This window comes from Neovison vison, chromosome 2 (assembly GCF_020171115.1).
Source record: "Neovison vison isolate M4711 chromosome 2, ASM_NN_V1, whole genome shotgun sequence".
In the NCBI taxonomy this organism is placed as follows: domain Eukaryota; kingdom Metazoa; phylum Chordata; class Mammalia; order Carnivora; family Mustelidae; genus Neogale; species Neogale vison.
The window spans coordinates 72,128,085-72,145,550 of record NC_058092.1 but is presented as its reverse complement, the minus strand read 5'-3'; the positions used below and the strand labels follow the sequence as shown (position 1 = coordinate 72,145,550).

General features: G+C 39.9%; 1 protein-coding gene across 1 annotated transcript; it reads left to right on the top strand.

Moving 5' to 3' along the window:
- Window positions 1–3,710: 3,710 nt before the first annotated feature.
- BCL10 (BCL10 immune signaling adaptor) lies at window positions 3,711–13,994 on the top strand. The gene is made up of 3 exons (XM_044238607.1): window positions 3,711–4,017; window positions 10,540–10,828; window positions 12,597–13,994. Exons 1-3 carry the CDS (start codon window positions 3,961–3,963, stop codon window positions 12,950–12,952), a joined length of 702 nt encoding a protein of 233 aa, XP_044094542.1. The 5' UTR covers window positions 3,711–3,960; the 3' UTR covers window positions 12,953–13,994.
- The last annotated feature ends 3,472 nt before the right edge of the window (window positions 13,995–17,466 follow it).

The following is a 17,466-nucleotide window of genomic DNA, read 5'->3' as shown; positions in this document are numbered from 1 at the left end:
CCACTATGATATGCTGTCTTGTGTTTGTAGCACCTAAACTCTATCTTTCGTGGAACATTTATTAGATGCCTTGTATTTCATGGTAGGAGACAGATGGTTCACCCTAGAACTTGAGGCAGGAATGGAGGTGGGTGGGGAAAAATCAAATTATTGCAAAGCAGAGAATGGACAAGGCTGTTTCTTGACGAGGTACCCAATCCTTTACAATTATAGTCTGACCATGTGGTTTAGCAGAAAAGGGGAAATGTGTCTGCTTATGAAGGAAGTACCATGCACTAGAAAGAAAACAGGACTGGGAACTGCGAGGCCTGTCATGAAGCAGCTCTGTGATTGGACACATGTTCAGACTATCGACATGGCCTCAAAAGCAAAAGAGTAACCTCTCAGCTTTAAAAAATTTCTAATCTCTTCACTCAGTCCTTCTCAATCTCTGATCCTCTCTCCATAACTCCCACTTCTGACACATAGTGTACAATTAACTTTTTAAGTGTAAATGAGTAAAGAGCTGCACACTGAGGACAGAAGGAGGTTGGAGGTGTCAGAAACGAGATAATGGTCACCAATAAGGAAAAAGTCAGATGGATAGCAAGAGTCATGAAAGAAGCCTTAAGAATCAGAGATGTCTGCCAGTAACACTGGGTAACCAATAGTGGTAACACAAGGCAATGTGGCAAAATAGCAATACTCACCAAATCTTGGTAGTAAATATAGATGTTTGTAATATTTTCCTTTATAGTTTGGTGTGCTTTAAATGTTTTGTTTAAAAAAGAACAACAGGGGTGCCTGAGTGGTTTAGTGGGTTAAACATCTAACTCTTGATTTTGGCTCGGGTCATGATCTCAGGGTCAAGAGACTGAGCCCCCTGTTGGACTCTTGTACTGGGTGTGGAGCCTGCTTGAGATTCCCTCTCTCCCTCTCCCTCTACCCTTACCCCCACTCCTCTCCCTTCCCCCCCTCATAGGTATGTGTGCATGGACACTCTCTCTCTCTAGAAAAAAAAAAGAATAAAAATAAATAGATAAATAATAATAGAATAATAGAACAATAACCATCTCCTAATGGTTGTATCACAATTCATGTGTCACACTGGTATCATTCAAATCACTTTACTTTGATGGATGCTGAATCCACTCCTTCATAAACAGACCTTGTATGGTTGTGGCCAAACAGTTCATTTCCACATGCAAATGGACCAATACTTTGGAGAGAAACTGTGGAAATATATTGGAAAATACTTCTCCCTTGGCTCTGTACTCCTGCTCCTGAGAATTTATGGAAAGGAAATGATAATTCAGAAGAAAAAAATGATGGAGAATACGTAGATGAAAAATTGCAAGACAAACTGTTTACAACAATGACAAACGGGGAATAACTTAGGGTAACCATGGGGGGAATGCTCACCACTGCTCCCACTCTGGTCACACCACTCTCCTCTTTCCCTAGATCACTGGGGTAGCCTCCAGCTGTCTCTGTGTCCACCCTTACATCCACAGTCTACTCTCAGCAGCCGGGGTCACCCTTTTGAAAGGAAATGAAATCACGTCCCTACTTCTCTTCCAAAGGTTCCCACCACCCTCGCTGTTATTAACCCTGACCTAAGCCACCACCTCCTGTGGGCTGGATTTTGGAAACACTCCCCTAACCCTCTTCCCTGGGCTTTTTGGGGGAGACAGGCTGTTTCCAAAACAGCCTTTCTCCCCTTTTTCATCTTCTTTCCCCTCAAGACAACAGTGAAAGTGTTCCTTTTTCAAATCATAAATCGGATCATGTCACTCCCCTGCTCAGAACCCTCCAGTGGCTCCCCGTTTGACTCAGAGTACACCCATATGACTCAGAGTAAAGTCAGAGTACACATTTATAGCAGCACATAAGGACCTCAGCTCCTTCCGAGTCCCACTGGATATTTTTCGTAGGCTGTTGCCTCTACTCCTAATGTTTTTTCTCTGTATGTCCACATGACTCATTCCTTCATTTCCTTCAAGTGGTAACTTAAATCTCCCCTTCTCTGTGAGATCCTCACTAACCACCCTGATTTAAATGTTACCACTCCGGCACTGAGTGCTGAGTAATGTACAGAATTGTTAAATCATTATACTGTACATCTGAAACTAATAGAACACTGTACTTTATACGTAAATCAAAAAAATTTTAATGTTAAGATTCTATATACCCTCGTCCTACTTTCTTGTTTTGTATTTTCTCTTAGCATTTATCATCTTCTAACATAATAACTTTACATATCATTTTCCAAATGTCTGTTGGCCCTGCTCCAAAACACATGTATGCTAGAATTTAAACTCCAGAAAGAAAGGAATTTTTATCTATTTTATTCATAGCTCTTTCCTCAGCACCTAGAACAGTGTCTGGTACATGGTTGGCATTCAATAAATGTGAATTGAAATTTGTGAAATGAAAGCACAATGGTTAAGTAAATTGGGTTATACCAAGATGAGGGAAGATTAAAAATCAGAAAAAACTGGACTCGTACTGTGTATCAACATAGGAAAAGACATATGATGTAATGTAAATGTTAGAAGCTTATGATGCAACCTGATCAAAATTACATTGGTGTGACTTTGGCAACATTGTTCTTTTCTGGTTCCTTTGCTTTCCCTTTCCTTTAAATGTTAGAGTTCCCAAGAGGTGTCACACTAGCTGACTCAGGGGGTTGAGGGGGTTGACTCTTGATACTGGGTTGTGAGTTTGAGCCTCACGTTGGGGGTAGAGTTTTCTTTAAAAAAAAAAGTTGGCGTTCCCAGGTTTGTCTTTGTTCCTCTTATCATTTCTGTCACCACTTCAGACACCATCCAGTTTATTTATCATGTTGTCCAAACATGTCTTGTGCCCAGGCTGTGTTTTGAATTTCTCACCCACAGTATTCATTATTCATGCTGTTTTGTATACACCTCTATCAAGAGTTAGATACCATTCTGGAAATAGTTGTCTGTTCATCAGTCTCCCCCCATAAAAATAGAACTCTAGCTAGAAGATACAGATTAGTAAGGACTCAATGTTTGAGTCATACAAGGTAATAAATTGAGTTCATACTGTGTGCCAAAAACCTCTAAGAACCTTACATATATAGTATCATTTGATTCTCACAGCAGCCTTGTGAGAGGGGTAAGCTAGTCCTATCTTCATCACACAGATGAACAAATAAGGAAACAGGATTATGAAAAAGTGACCAAAAAAGTATGCAGACGTTAAATTAGGTATTAAAACGAGCGGATTATAGGTGGTTTTTCCTTACAAAAATTTCTTTAATATTGTATTTAAGCGGCGTGTGTGCCTCGTTTGCACACGCGCTGGTACCTGTACTCGAGCAAAGAGCCTAACAAGCCAGTGAGTTAGCGCAGCACCCGGAAATTGTAGGGCAGGATCTGGGAAAAGGGGCGGAACCCAGATGTACTGACAGGCTGAGACCCGCCTCCACCCGTGAGCAGCCTGCGAAGGCGGGGCGTGCGGCGGGAGGAGCAACGGGCCACACCCACGGAAACGAGTCCTGACTGGGAGGCCTACCGACTGCTCCTCGCAAATGCCGCGTGAGGGCTGTGGGCGGAGCCACTCCTGAAAGGATCCGGCCGGGGGGCAGAGACAGGCTTGGCCCACGGGCCGTCACCGATTGGCTCCCTCTGAGATGGGGCGGGTTCTAAGACCAGCCCCGGTTCGTCGGGGGGGGGGGCGGAGCCTGCGCCTAAGTCTCCGGGAGAGGAAGGAACGCTGCACGGAACCTGGCTTTGGGACGGCTAGGTCTGCGGCGCCCTCAGCCCCAGAGGCGGAGCCGGAAGCTCTGCGGTTTCATTCCTGCGCCCCTCCGTTGTCGAGAGGGCAGTTCTCTTCCTCTCGACCCGTTCCGCCTGCCCTTCTCCCCCTTCACCCGCAGGCCCAGGTCCCCAGCCTGGCCGGGCGGTGTTGCCGGAGCTCCCGGACCCGGAAGAAGCACTTACTCCTTCCTCCGCCATGGAGCCCACCGCGCCGTCCCTCACCGAGGAGGACCTGACAGAAGTGAAGAAGGACGTGAGTAGCACCACCTTGCCCAGGCGCCGTCCAGGGCCAGGGGTCGAGGGTGGGCTGGGGCAGGCTGCGGCCGGGAGGGCGAGGAAAGCGGAAACCCGGAGTGGGAGTCCGAGTCGGAAGAGGAGGCTTCGGGTGGAAGAAGCGGAAGGTCCAGGCACCGCAGGACGGCACCCGAGGGATCTTAGTGGCAGTGACCCCTTGTGACCTGTTAATCCACGTTTAAAATCGCTAAAAGCAGGGCTTGGATTCCTGAAACCTTGTCCACTGGAGCATTTCTTCGCAGTCAGTTTCTTGCCCGCTCTTCACTGGTCATTTCTACCCCCACTGCGCTGTGGAGCGGTGTTATTGGGAATCGACTGCCCAGGTTCATCTTGAGCCAGAATCCTTAGGCTGATGGCTCAACCTGGAGCGAAAGCTGGACCAGTTGAAGGATCTCAAGCAGTGGAGCAAATATGTGAAACTCGTTTTATAAGGGGGGTTGGGGGAAGCTCAACAGCTGAAAGCACAACCTGGAATTCCCCTAGTAAGCAAACGCCCACGTATTTAAATTGGGGGGTGGGGGGACGTGTAGCCAAAAATTAATTTACAGGTAAATGCCGAAAATATTCAGTACCGAAATTAGGGTCTTTTGCTTGGACGCTGCAGAACTGCCCAAATCTTGATACTTAACACTTACTGGTTAAGGTATTTCTTGTCTTTTGCTTTTAATTACTTGTTTTGCTGAATGAGACCTATATGGGTACCACTGAAATAACTTCATGTCATTTCAAATTAAACAGACAAACTCAAGAGAAAATGAGTTCCAGTTTAACACTTTAGTACTTATACAGAATCATATTTATGAACTGGACAAGACAGCATACTTTTAAATGTTCATTTACCCTAAAATTTTCCCCTTTCCCTACCTTGAAAAGTTTAGTACACTGCACTCATGATTACATAATTACAATTGGCGTGACTCATTAGTAAAAGGAAACTGGCTGGGTATGACTGGGATTTGTACCTTAGCTTCCTCATTCAGCAGATTTTTGTGGAGCACTTAGTATATGGAAGGTACTCTTCTTGGGTCTAGAAAGATACAAAAAAAGGACAGTCTGGCCTCTTCTTTATAGTCTATTTGAGATAAAACTGGGACATTGGTAACTACCATAGAATATATGAGTGTTGTCTTATATAAGATTTGTGCCAGTGGACTCCGTGAACTTTAAGAGTGAGGCCTGGGTGTTCCAGATTCTTTGTCACACAAATTGCAGTGTTCCCATTTAGTCTTTACAGCAGCCTCTAAGGGAAATAATTGTCATTCCCATTTTGCAGTTGATAACAAATGGCTGTGAAAGGTTACAGGTGAGCATAAATATAAAACCTGTACACAGAGTTGTGAAGTGTCTTCCAGGTCTTTATTCATTTTTTTTCTATCAGTTCATTGATATTATCCATCTCCATGATTTCAGTTTACAGCTGTATCAGAAATTCATAAACTTGGGGAATCACAAGTGGATTTCAGGAGGTCTATGGGAAAAAAAAGTATGTGCACATTTTTTCCTTAAAAATTTTTTTCATGCTATTTTCAAAATTGTTGATGACCTCAGAAGGCTTTAAAATGATCATAAACGTATTTGGACTCCCTTCTTTGTCAGCTCTAGGTCCATATTTCCAAATACCTACTGGAAATCCACTTTTGTATTCTGCACACTTCCTTGTCTTGTCAAAAACTGAACTTTTTATCATCCCTTCCCCAAAGCGGCTTACTGTCCATGGCAGTATTCTCTGTCTTGATGGATAGTATACCACCACCACCCATCCTCCTAGCAAGTCCTACTTTTTCACTATGCTCTCCCCCCACCCCCTCTAGTTGTTTACCTCATCTTTTGAGTTGAATTTTGTTCAGTTTCATAAATAAGGATTACACGCTGCTGTGAGGCATGCATGATTCTAACAGGTCAAAAATTAAAGACTAAGACAAATCCCAGTATGAAAAGAGCTTGATTTCTTGAGAGGAGGTAGACGGACATGAATTAATAATTTCAAACTACAGTATAAGTGCAGTGAATTTTTCATTCATCTGAAACTATCTACTTGACACTCTGCTAAATGCAGGATATACAGAGTTGAACAAAACATGCCTGGTTTTTGCCTGCTTCAGACATACAGGTCATTAAGGTTGAAAACAAATATATAATTACAAATTATGGTAAGTACTATAAAGGAGACAGACAGGCACTGAGACGTAGCAGGGGAAATCTACTTGACATAGGATGGTCAGGGAAGGTTACTTTTTTTTTTTTAAGATTTTATTTATTTATTTGACAGAGAGAAATCACAAGTAGATGGAGAGGCAGGCAGAGAGACAGAGAGAGGGAAGCAGGCTCCCCGCTGAGCAGAGAGCCCGATGCGGGACTCGATCCCAGGATCCTGAGATCATGACCTGAGCCGAAGGCAGCGGCTTAACCCACTGAGCCACCCAGGCGCCCCAGGGAAGGTTACTTTTAAACTGGTTGCTGAAGAATATGACAGAACTGGGGGAATAATATTATAGGCAAAATAGAATTTGCAAAGGACCTAAAACAGGCAAGACCTTGGTGACTTGGGGAAATTGGAAACACAGGCAGAGGGTGCCCTGGGATGAAGTTCTGAAGGTGAGCTACGGCCAGTTCCTGAAGGGTCTTACAGATGGCAATAAAGTGTTAGAATTTTTTTCTCCCCAAGTGTAGAATTTTTTTCTCCCCAAGTGTAGAATTGAAGAATTATGTTATATTTTTAATTCCTCTATCTATTGTATGGACTTAGGAGAGCAAAGGTAAGAAGAGGGAAACCAGGGGCACCTGGGTGGCTCAACTGGTTAAGCTGCTGCCTTTGGCCCAGGTCATGATCCCAGGGTCCTGGGATTGAGCCCTGCATGGGGCTCCTTGCTCAGTGGGGAGCCTGCTTCTCCCTCTGCCTGCGCTCTTTCTTTCACTCTTTCTCTCTGTGTCAAATAAATAAATAAAATCTTTAAAAAAAAAAGGAGAGAGAGAGAAAGAAAAAGAGGGAAACCAGTGAGGAGATTGTTGGAATTTATATAGTTGAGAGCTGATGGTGATTTAGATCAGGGTGAAAGCATTGGAAATGGATGGAACAAGCAAATTCCAGATGCATTTTTGAAATAGAAATGATAGGACTTGGTGATGGATTAAGTTGAGAAAGGTCAGACTGGTAAGTAAAATTGTCAAATCAGCAATTAGACCTACAAGTCTGAAGATCAGCAAGGAGATCTGCGCTAGAAATACAGGTGTAGGATTGAATGAGTTCACCTTGGAAGCTGAGAACTAGAAGGGAAAAGGGAGATCATAGGGGAGTTTTAAAAAGTGAAAGGTTATAGCCTCAAAGGTGGGAATAAAGCCAGGGGAATGTAGTATTCATATAGGACAAGAAAGCAGTATTTCAAGGAAGGTGTGAGTGGTCAGCTGTGTCCATGCTGCTGAGAGGTAAGATGAAGACTAACAAGTATGAGATTTGACAGTGAGGAGGTTATTGGTAGCTGAAAAGAGTAGTGACACAGAGTGGAAGTGAATTGGGAGATAAGAAGTGGAGTAGTGGTATATAGACAAGTGAAATAAACACACAGGGTGCCCTGAGGACAGAGGAGAGGGGTGCCTAACTCCTTCTGGAGAGTTTAAGCAAAGCTTCATAAAGGAAGTGGCCACTGTGCCACATCATAAATGATAAATAGGGACTTGGGGTATGAAAATAGAAAAACAAAGTAATAACACAAAGAAATAGGGAGTGACGGACACCAGTTTTTAGGTAGAACATAAAGTACCAGGACAGGTAGGGGGGGTGATAGATTAAGCTCCAGAGGTAGGCAGGAGCCATATTACAAAGTACCCTGTCTCCCATGATCAAACAGCTGTTATTTATTGAGTACTTACTGTGTATCAGAGATTATCTCAAGTCTTCATATTCATTGTCCTACTTAGACCTTCCAGCAGTCCTGCAGGGTGTTTATCACTATTTTATAAATAACCCAAAGTTTAGGTTACTTGTCCCAGCTCTTACAGGAGTATGTGGCAGATTTAAGATCTGAACTGAAGTTGGCCTGATCCAGCGCCCCACTCCTGACCTCTCAACTGTTCTGCCAAAGGGAAGGACTTTATCTTCTAAGTTAGTGGAAAAAAAAAACAAGTTTTAAGTTTTTACAAAATTCAGTGACAGCATTTCAATATTAGCAGAATTCACGTAACACTCCAGATTTCCATTTTCTCTTGAAAATTTGGAAGATCTAATAGATGTGTGAAGGAGAAATTTGAGCAGGAGGAAAGAAATAGGAAGTACAACTAGGTGTCTTGTTTGTTAATAGTCCATGCAACATCTGACAAAGACCTGAGCTAAGGCAATGCTAATAATAGAAATGAAGTAAAGGGGCAGATTAGATAAATGTAAGATAGAAATATAAAATTAGATTAAATGTAAGATACTTACATTAGGTAAATGTAAGTATCTATAAATTAGATAAATGTATTAGATAAATGTAAGATAAATTGACAGGACTTGGTGGGTGGGTGATCAGATGTGGCAAGTGAGCAAAAGAGAGGAAGTGGAGGATTAGTGGTAGGTTTATTGCATGATTGGATGGACGGAGGTACTCCCCAATGAGTTAAGAATATCAGAGGAAAAGGACAGGCAAAGATACCAAATTTGGTTTTAGACAAGTTGAATTTAAAGTATCTGGGCTAAGTCTAGAAAGTCTTGATCACATCCACAAACTTGGTGATCACCAGCATATAAGTCATAGAGATGACAACAGAAGAGGTTTTTTCCTAGGAGTTCAGCTTTTGAAATCTATTCTCTCTCTCCATCTGCACAGCTTAAATTCATGCACTCAGCATGGCTTATGGAAAACATTGCAGCAATCTCCTTACAGTTCTCCCAGCTTTTGCTCCCCCCAGTCCTCTGCAAAAGTTTTTTAATTGCTTCTATTTATAAGCCTTTGATGACTCTTGTGGCTACAGTGAATTGTATGTTCCTCAACGTATTATAAAAATTCTTCCATGATCCAGCCTGTTTCCTTTTCAGCTTAGTTTCTTACCACTGTTTCATGTGCACCCTGCATCCCAGCTACCCCCAGACTTGTTCATATTCCCCTCTGTGCATTTTCATGCTACAAATATAGCCTCTGTAAATTTCCCATATCATGGAGGTATGCTTAGTTGTTTACTCTGTGCTTCCCCAGTACTTGTGGGGTTTTTTTGTTTTTGTTTTTGTTTTCGTTTTCTGGATCATACCACATTATCTTATAATTATTGGCTTGTGTTTGATACTACTCTCCAACTAGACCATGTGACCTTTGTGTACAGGATTCAAGTCTTGTTCATCTTTGTATGCTCAGCACTTGGCATATTAGATGTTTAGATATTTGAAATGTTTTCTGTGTGAATAAATAAATGAACGTGGAAGTTCAGTGGACTGAGAACTATGGGAACCCTTCACCCAGCCTACTTTCCTGCCACCATGTATTGGGATACTTGCAAGATCTTCCATTGCCTTTAGCTAGCTCATTCATATGTAAGTCAAATTAGTCATAACATTTGTTGACAACTTACTATGTACCAGGCACTTTTCTAAGTACTTTACATTTATTATTTTATTCCTCATAATACTCAGATGAGGAAACTGAGGTACGGAGGAGTTAAGTTACTTACCCAAGATCACATATCTAGTAAATGCAAGAAGAGCTAGAATACAGTTGCTGGCATCAAATTATTAATGCTATTTATTGGGACCCACATCAGCTTTCTGCTAATTAAGTTCCCTGAGGTACTGCTCAGATCTCAGCCTGTTTTCTGTGATTTCCTTTTCTTCATTTCTTTAATTTCGTCCAACATTCACTATTTCTTTAGCATACTTCCCCAGTCCTGTGCCCACTTCCCTTCTACCAGCTGACTCACTGAGTTAGGGTATAGTCTTTCCAACTGATTCCAAAGATAGAAACATTGTGGACTCTTACGGTTTTACTCTAGGAAAGACACTCTTACTCTAGGATAGAAACTCTTAACGGTTTTACTTCAGGAAAGTGGAAAATTTACAAACGTGTGACAGTTATAAATTATGAGGCCTCACTAAGTTATCCTCTTTGGTCCTGACTAATCCTGGATTCCTTGTTCAATGTAACTAACATGGAAGCCTCTGCTCTCATCTTTACCCCTGAAGATGGAGGCCCTGAGCATACCTCCCTATGTCCACAAACACAGGCCCTCTAGATTCATCCAGTTTCCTCCTCATAGTAGCCTGGTCTTAGTGTATAGCTGTGAAGGTGAGATTAAATTAAAGCAAGACAGAAGCTGCAAGGAATGGTTAGTTTAGGACCTACTTCTGTTTACTTGGCCCTTCTCTTAATAACATGGATTTTAGTAGGCCTGAGCCTCCTGACTTCAGTATGTTTTCTCCCACCAGTGAAGATTCCTAACTAATAATCAGTCAGCTATGTAATTTCCTCAAATGTTGGAAAAAAAAAAACACACTGAAGCACAGTTTTATGTCTTTTAGGCTTTAGAAAATCTGCGTGTATACCTGTGTGAAAAAATCATAGCTGAGAGACATTTTGATCATCTACGTGCAAAAAAAATACTCAGCAGAGAAGACACTGAAGAAATTTCTTGCCGAACATCAAGTAGAAAAAGGGCTGGAAAATTGTTAGACTACTTACAAGAAAACCCCAAAGGACTGGATACACTGGTTGAATCTATTCGGCGAGAAAAAACACAGAACTTCCTGATTCAGAAGATTACAGATGAAGTGTTGAAACTTAGAAATATAAAACTAGAACATCTGAAAGGTAAGATATGTTGGTGTCCAAGAAATCATTTAAATATGACAATGCTTTTAAAAATAAAATACAAAACAAAAAAAAACAGAAATGATTGTTTTGTTTTTATTCAGAAAGTTTCAGCTTCAGAATTACATTTGATTTACATTTTTTTTTAACCTTATGTGATTTCATTGGAAGAATGGATTATCACTCAATGTTCTGTTTTTATATTCATTTAACAATACCATTTATACAAAACTTCAAGAAAATCCTGGTATACACATGCATTTGCTTCTGAAGTCTGCAGAATGTAAGATCGATCTATTCAGAAGTAACCCCTGAAAATGCACATCACACATGAAGAACAATATATAGGCAAAGTATTTTTAAGTCCAGCTCTGATAGTTCTTCTTCCACCAGTTGATCACAGAATGAAGTGGTTGGGATATGCGTGTAAGAGTTATGTCCTGTAAGTTATCCATAACCTTAAACACTAGAGTCACACTCAGTCTGGCATGAGGAGAGAGGCGTGGGAATGGAAATTGATAAATGGCATAGCAAATTCACTTCCTGTGTTTCTCCCTCACTCTGGAGCACACATCAGTAATTGGAATACCACAGAGAATTGCCTGCACTATTTAAATCTCCTCTCCCCACGAACCCCATCTCTCTCTCTCCCTGTGCCTTTCTGTAGCACCCTTAAATAAATAAATGTGCATGTGATATAGCTGTCCTCCAGCTGTTCTAGGCACTCGGGATATAGAGAAGAGTAATCTAGGGCTCTGCCCTTAAGAAATTCTGTAAGTCCATTTGGGGCACATTAGAAGTCTCCTCTCCTAAGCCATATTTTAGAAAAAAGTTTCTATAGCATGGAACAGAAATGCTGAATGTATTGTGAAGTTGAAGAGCTAGTGGGGAAAAAAGTGACATATAAATGTACTTTATAGACATCACAGATTTGACATAAAATTTGTCAATTCAGGAGGATCTGTGTCTCCCGACGGTTAAGTTAAATATTTGCTAAGACTAACAGAAAGATAAAATTTGTGTGTGTTTATTCTTTCACCCTGAGGCTAATTGTTAGCTATACCCATTGGATGTGGTAAAATTCTTTGATCAGAGCAACCATTGTCATTTAAGTCAAGTGTTAAGTTGAGAACCAGGACATTATTTGATGTGAAGAGGAGACCTGGGTTATAGTTCTCGCTTTCCCATGAGGTAATTCTGGAATGTTGGGCATTACTTAACCCTGGGGCCTCTATTTTTTCATCTCTACTAGTAGAAGTTATCCCAGGGGACCTCTGAAATCCCTCCTACTTCTAACACCCTGTGATTCAAGAATCCATAATTGATATTAATTAACTCAGAATTTTAGCATATGCTCTGTTTAAAGTTTGTTTTTTTTTATTGGTTAATACATTTTGTGCCAGAATGCTAAAGAATATTAGTTGTGACAGCTTTTCTTATTTTATGAAAAATTTTAGGGGCTACTTAATTTTTTCCAGGTCATTCAGTGGTTAAGCATATAAGGATACAAATTAAATGTGAGTTATAGCATGTCATTTAGTTTTCTTGAGACTATTTCCTTATCTAAGAAATAAACATAATGATATACTTCATAGTTGTTGGGGAAAGTAAATGAAACGTGAAATGGATTATGGCAGAATTTATAAATTGCTCTTTAAATCGTGGTTGTGTGGTAACTAGCTTGTAATCTTTAAAAACTTACAAGATGGGTGTGGGCTCAATTTTTTAAGTTACTTTTTTCATTTACATCTAAATAATTTTATTGTAGGACTGAAATGTAGCAGCTGTGAGCCTTTCCCAGGTGGAGCCACAAACAACTTCTCTAGATCAAATTCAGATGAGAGTAATTTCTCTGAAAAACTGAGAGCATCCACTGTCATATACCATCCTGAAGGAGAATCCAGCACTGCCCCCTTTTTTTCTACTGAGTCTTCTCTGAATTTGCCTGTTCTCGAAGTTGGCAGAACTGAAAATCCCACCTTCTCTTCAACTACACTTCCCAGACCTGGGGACCCTGGGGCTCCTCCTTTGCCACCGGAGCTGCAGTTAGAAGAAGAAGGAACTTGTGGAAACTCTAGTGAGATGTTTCTTCCCTTGAGATCACGTGCTGTTTCCCATCAATGACAGTTTACAGCCTTTTATTTTTTTTAATAACAACAAAAAATATTTGAAAAGTGTATTAGTCTTTTGATAAAATTGCTGTAATGATATTTGATATATGTCTTTTAAAATGCAGTGGAAGCATACTTTGTAATTAGACTTTTTTTAGGACAAAAGAAGCATACTTTGAGATAGCTAAAGAAAATCATGTTGATCATGTGCTTTTCAGTGTTTTCTGTTCTTTACGTTTTTGAGGTTTTGAGTGTTTTCACATTTTTTATGTGAAAGACTAATTTTTTATGTAAAGACTAACTTTAATAGGGAACATTTCTCTATTTGAGAATAGAGTCTAAGGCTGGGAATAATGTCTCAGTGCATTTGTACTAAAATTTTCACAGTCTCATAGTCCTTTCTAACTGTTCAGCAGTAAATTTGCAGGTTAAGCTACATCTATATGGTAATAAAGCCAATCACTAATAGAAAAACTGCTAGTGTACTGAGAAGAATCCCCCAGTCTCTTGGGCTTAGGGACACTTACACAGTCCCCCTCGGATGCGGATGTATCCACCAGTGTAATCTAAGGGAGTTTGAGCCACCTAGGATCTCAGTTTGCCAATATACATTTCCTATTAACCTTACTAGTCAATACTGTTTTCTTAGGATTTTCACAACCTTTGCTTTTTCATTCCTACAGAAAAGTCTTGGCAAAAGCCCACGATGGTGTGTAATTTGGTGAGATTTTAAAAATAGTTTTCTGTACTTTTCATTCTCTTTTAAAATGAGGACCACTGTACAAGTTGAAAGAACTTGAAAAATGTTGTATGTGTCTATCTATGTGCCAGTTCTGTCTTTAATACTTTTTGGAACAAGTAGGCCATTAGCTTGATGTGTCTTTTTATTATAACAGAGTTTGGCTAATTTTACACCTTTATAAATTTTATGCTGTCATTGTTTTTATTTAAATTATAATTCTGCCTATTTCCTGATATGTGTCTCATATATTTTCATTACTTTTAAAAAGCAGAGATGAAGATATGCTTTTAACAATAAAAGTTTTTCAATTATAGTGCTATTTTTTTTGGAAGTTTCAGGTATTTCCATAGGAAGTAAATACCTAAAATGTTTTTTTTATATGTGCCAATTTTTATAGAAACATTACTTCAAGTTGTGAAATCAAGTTGCATTTCAGGATAGACTGATGCCTTTATCAGTCACGAAGAAGATTGGCATATTCTTCAGATAAATTTTTTTCAAGCCTGAGTGGTTTTTTGTAGTGTAACATTTTCTAAAGGTTATTGGAAGCATGTTTCACCGTCAGTGAGGCATAAGAAAATAGTGGCATTACATTCAAAGAAGTCTCGTTAAAAAGCAGAAGCAGGCTTTCATTTCGTTAATAAAATAAAATTTGAGGGGCGCCTGGGTGGCTTAAGCCTCTGCATTTGGCTCAGGTCATGGTCCCAGGGTCCTGGAATCGAGCCCCCGCATTGGGCTCGAGCCTGCTTCCCCCTCTCTCTCTGCCTGCCTGCCTCTCTCTCTGCCTGCCTGCCTCTCTGCCTACTTATAATCTCTGTCAAATAAATAAATAAAGTCTTTAGAAAAATAAATAAATAAATAAATAAAATTTGATGTGTGGTTACTTTAAGTAGATTTTACTCAAAATCAAAAAGAATTTAGATATGCTGTATCACTTACATTTATAGTTTATAACACAGAGTTCTCTTTCAGACTGTTAACTATTCAGACAATAAAATTAAGGTTTAAGAAACTTAGCCTTTTGGGTTTTCTGAATCCTATGGAGTCAATTTTTTTTTTTTCCTTTAAACACTGAAAACCACCCCTTGCTGAAAATATATAAACTAGAAGGTCAAACTGACAGGTTCGTGAATGCAGGGATGAAAAAGTTACTTTTTACAGGTGCCATATTATCACTTCATAGAAAAACAGTTGTGAGCTCACTTTTAAAACTTTATCTTAATTAATAGACTTTATTTTTTATCATGGTTTTAGGTAGAAAAATTGAGCAGAAAATACAGTGTTCCCATTTACCCCCTCTTCCTCTGTTTTCCATTTCACATCTTGCATTAGTGTGGTACATTTGTTAGAATTGATGAAACCTTACTAACAAAAGTTAAGCTTACATTAGGAGTCACTCTGTGCCATGCAGTTCTACAGATTTGTTTGTTTAAGAATTTATATATTTATTTAGATAGTGTGTGTGCTAGCACAGAGAGAGGCAGAGGGAGAGAATCCTCCAGCAGACTCCCCACTGGGCATGGAGTCAGATGCACGGCTCGGTCTCATGACCTTGAGATTGTGACCCGAGCTGAAATCAAGAGTTGGACACTTAACTGACAGTGCCATTCAGGCACCCTGGTTCTATAGGTTTTAATAAATGCGTAAAGTCATGTATCCACCAGTGTAATATCATACAGGACAGTTTTACTGCCCTAAAAATGTCCTTTGTTCCACTTACTCATCTCTTCCTCTTCCCTTCCCCTTCCAGCCCTAGCAGCCACTGATCTTTTGTTGTTTCTGTACTGCTTTTTTCCAGAATGTCACGTAGTTGGAATCATATGTAGCCTAAGCACTATGAAACGTAAGTTTTCTTCATGTCTTTTCGTGGTAAGCACACCTTTTCATGAGGTGATTTAACATCTTTGGTCAGCATGTTGCTCTTCATCCAAGGTCAAACATTGACAAATTAGGAACAGGCCAAAATAATGGCAAATTCTAGTTTTGTTTCAATTTTTTTAAAGAAGTGTTTTGTTCTGTTTGAGAGATTTGGGATTTGTTTATTTTGATAAACAGCCTTTTTATTCTTTTTAAGATTTTATTTATTGTTTTGACGGAGAGAGTGAACACACAAGTGGGGGTGGGGGGGTTGGGTGGAGTGGCAGGCAGAGGAAGAGGGAGAAGTCAGCCTCCACACTGAGCAGGGACCCAAATGGGGGCTCGATCCCAGGACCCTGAGATCATGACCTGAGCCAAAGGCAGGTGCTTAAAAGACTGAGCCACGCAGGCACCGCAGTCTTTATTTCAATTAAATAATTAAGTAATCTAATTTCTCAATCTTTTCTTTTGTGGTTAGTGATTTCTAGCTCCTGTTTTAGAAGTCTGCTTGTCTCAATGTCATAATGATATTCTATGTTTTTTCTTGGAGTCTTAGTTGTTTTAATTTCACAATTGGCCATATAATTCATTATAAAGTGATTTCTGTGTATCGTATAAGGTAGAAGCTTTTTTTTTTTTAAGATTTTATTTATTTATTTGAGAGACGGCATGCTGGGGGGATGGACAGAGGGAGAAGCAGGCTCCCTGATGAGCAGGGGACTCTATCCTGGGACTCCAGGATCATGACCCTGAGCTGAAGGCAGTCACTTAATCAACTGAGCCACCCAGGCACCCAGTAGAATTCAGTCTTACAGGTACTGTCTTTTAAAGCAATATAAAAGGGAGCAGAAAGTTCTAGGCTCTGGTTATCTTGTTTCAATGGATAAATGTACACACTTTGGACTTTGGGGAAAAAAACAAACCAAGAAGCAAATCTGTCTATAGTTGTTAAATATAATCTTATGAAGGCTGTCTGAGAGGAGAGCTCAAACAAACTCAGAATAAAGTGAATGACTCAACATCACACAACTGTTTAGAATAAAAATCCAGGACTGTTTGGCTCCACAGTCAATGTTCTTTCCACAACTTCATGCTCTTCTTAGTATTTCTTAAATAACCGAAAGTTAAGAGTGGAGATAATGTATTCTTTTCACTCACTAATTCAGTAATTATTCATTGAGTCCCTATTTTCTAGGTGCTGGAGACAGAGTGATAAAACAAAACCTGTGTTCTCAAAGAATTCACATTGTAGTTGGGGGAGGTAAAATATAAGTAGGGGAACCTGGGTAATTCTCGTTACCATGGATATAAAATAGGGCATGTGTGAGTTAAAACATAACTTGAGAAAGAGTTTAGATAGTATCATCAGGGCACTCGTCTCAGAGCAGGTGACAGTTGAACTGAGACATGTCCAAAAGGCACAGAAACCAGCTTAAAGGGGCTCCCACAGGCCAAATCAGGAATAATTTCAACATCAAAGTAAATACTAATAATAATAGATCATAAATCATTGGATAAAACAAGAACCCATGAGTTAATGCTAATGTAATGGACAAATAATCTGATGAAGAATGGGATATTGACACAGTCTCAAATATCTCCCTACAAAACACTTACTAATTACAAAAGAGGAAAAAAGTAACTTGATAGTAGAAAACCCTGCCAGATACTACCTTAAACAAAAAATCAGGGGTGCCTGACTGGCCCAGCTGGTAGAAAATATGACTCTTGATCTTGGGGTTTGAGTTTGAGCCCCACCTTGGGTGCAGAGATTACCTAAAAATAAAATCTTTATTAAAAAGTTAAAAATCATAGTAACAAAGCAAATGAAACCACATGCCTCCTGATAGAATGCAGTGAGAAGAACACAACACCACATTTGTGATATTCTTTTTTTTTTTCTTTGTTATTTGACAGAGCACAAGTAG

Excerpts from the sequence above, each read along its gene's own strand:
- BCL10 (XM_044238607.1), top strand. The coding sequence starts at position 3,961 with ATGGAGCCCACCGCGCCGTCCCTCACCGAGGAGGACCTGACAGAAGTG. Across the intron at positions 4,018-10,539 it reads TGACAGAAGTGAAGAAGGAC|GCTTTAGAAAATCTGCGTGT; the intron begins GTGAGTAGCACC and ends TATGTCTTTTAG. Across the intron at positions 10,829-12,596 it reads AAAACTAGAACATCTGAAAG|GACTGAAATGTAGCAGCTGT; the intron begins GTAAGATATGTT and ends ATTTTATTGTAG.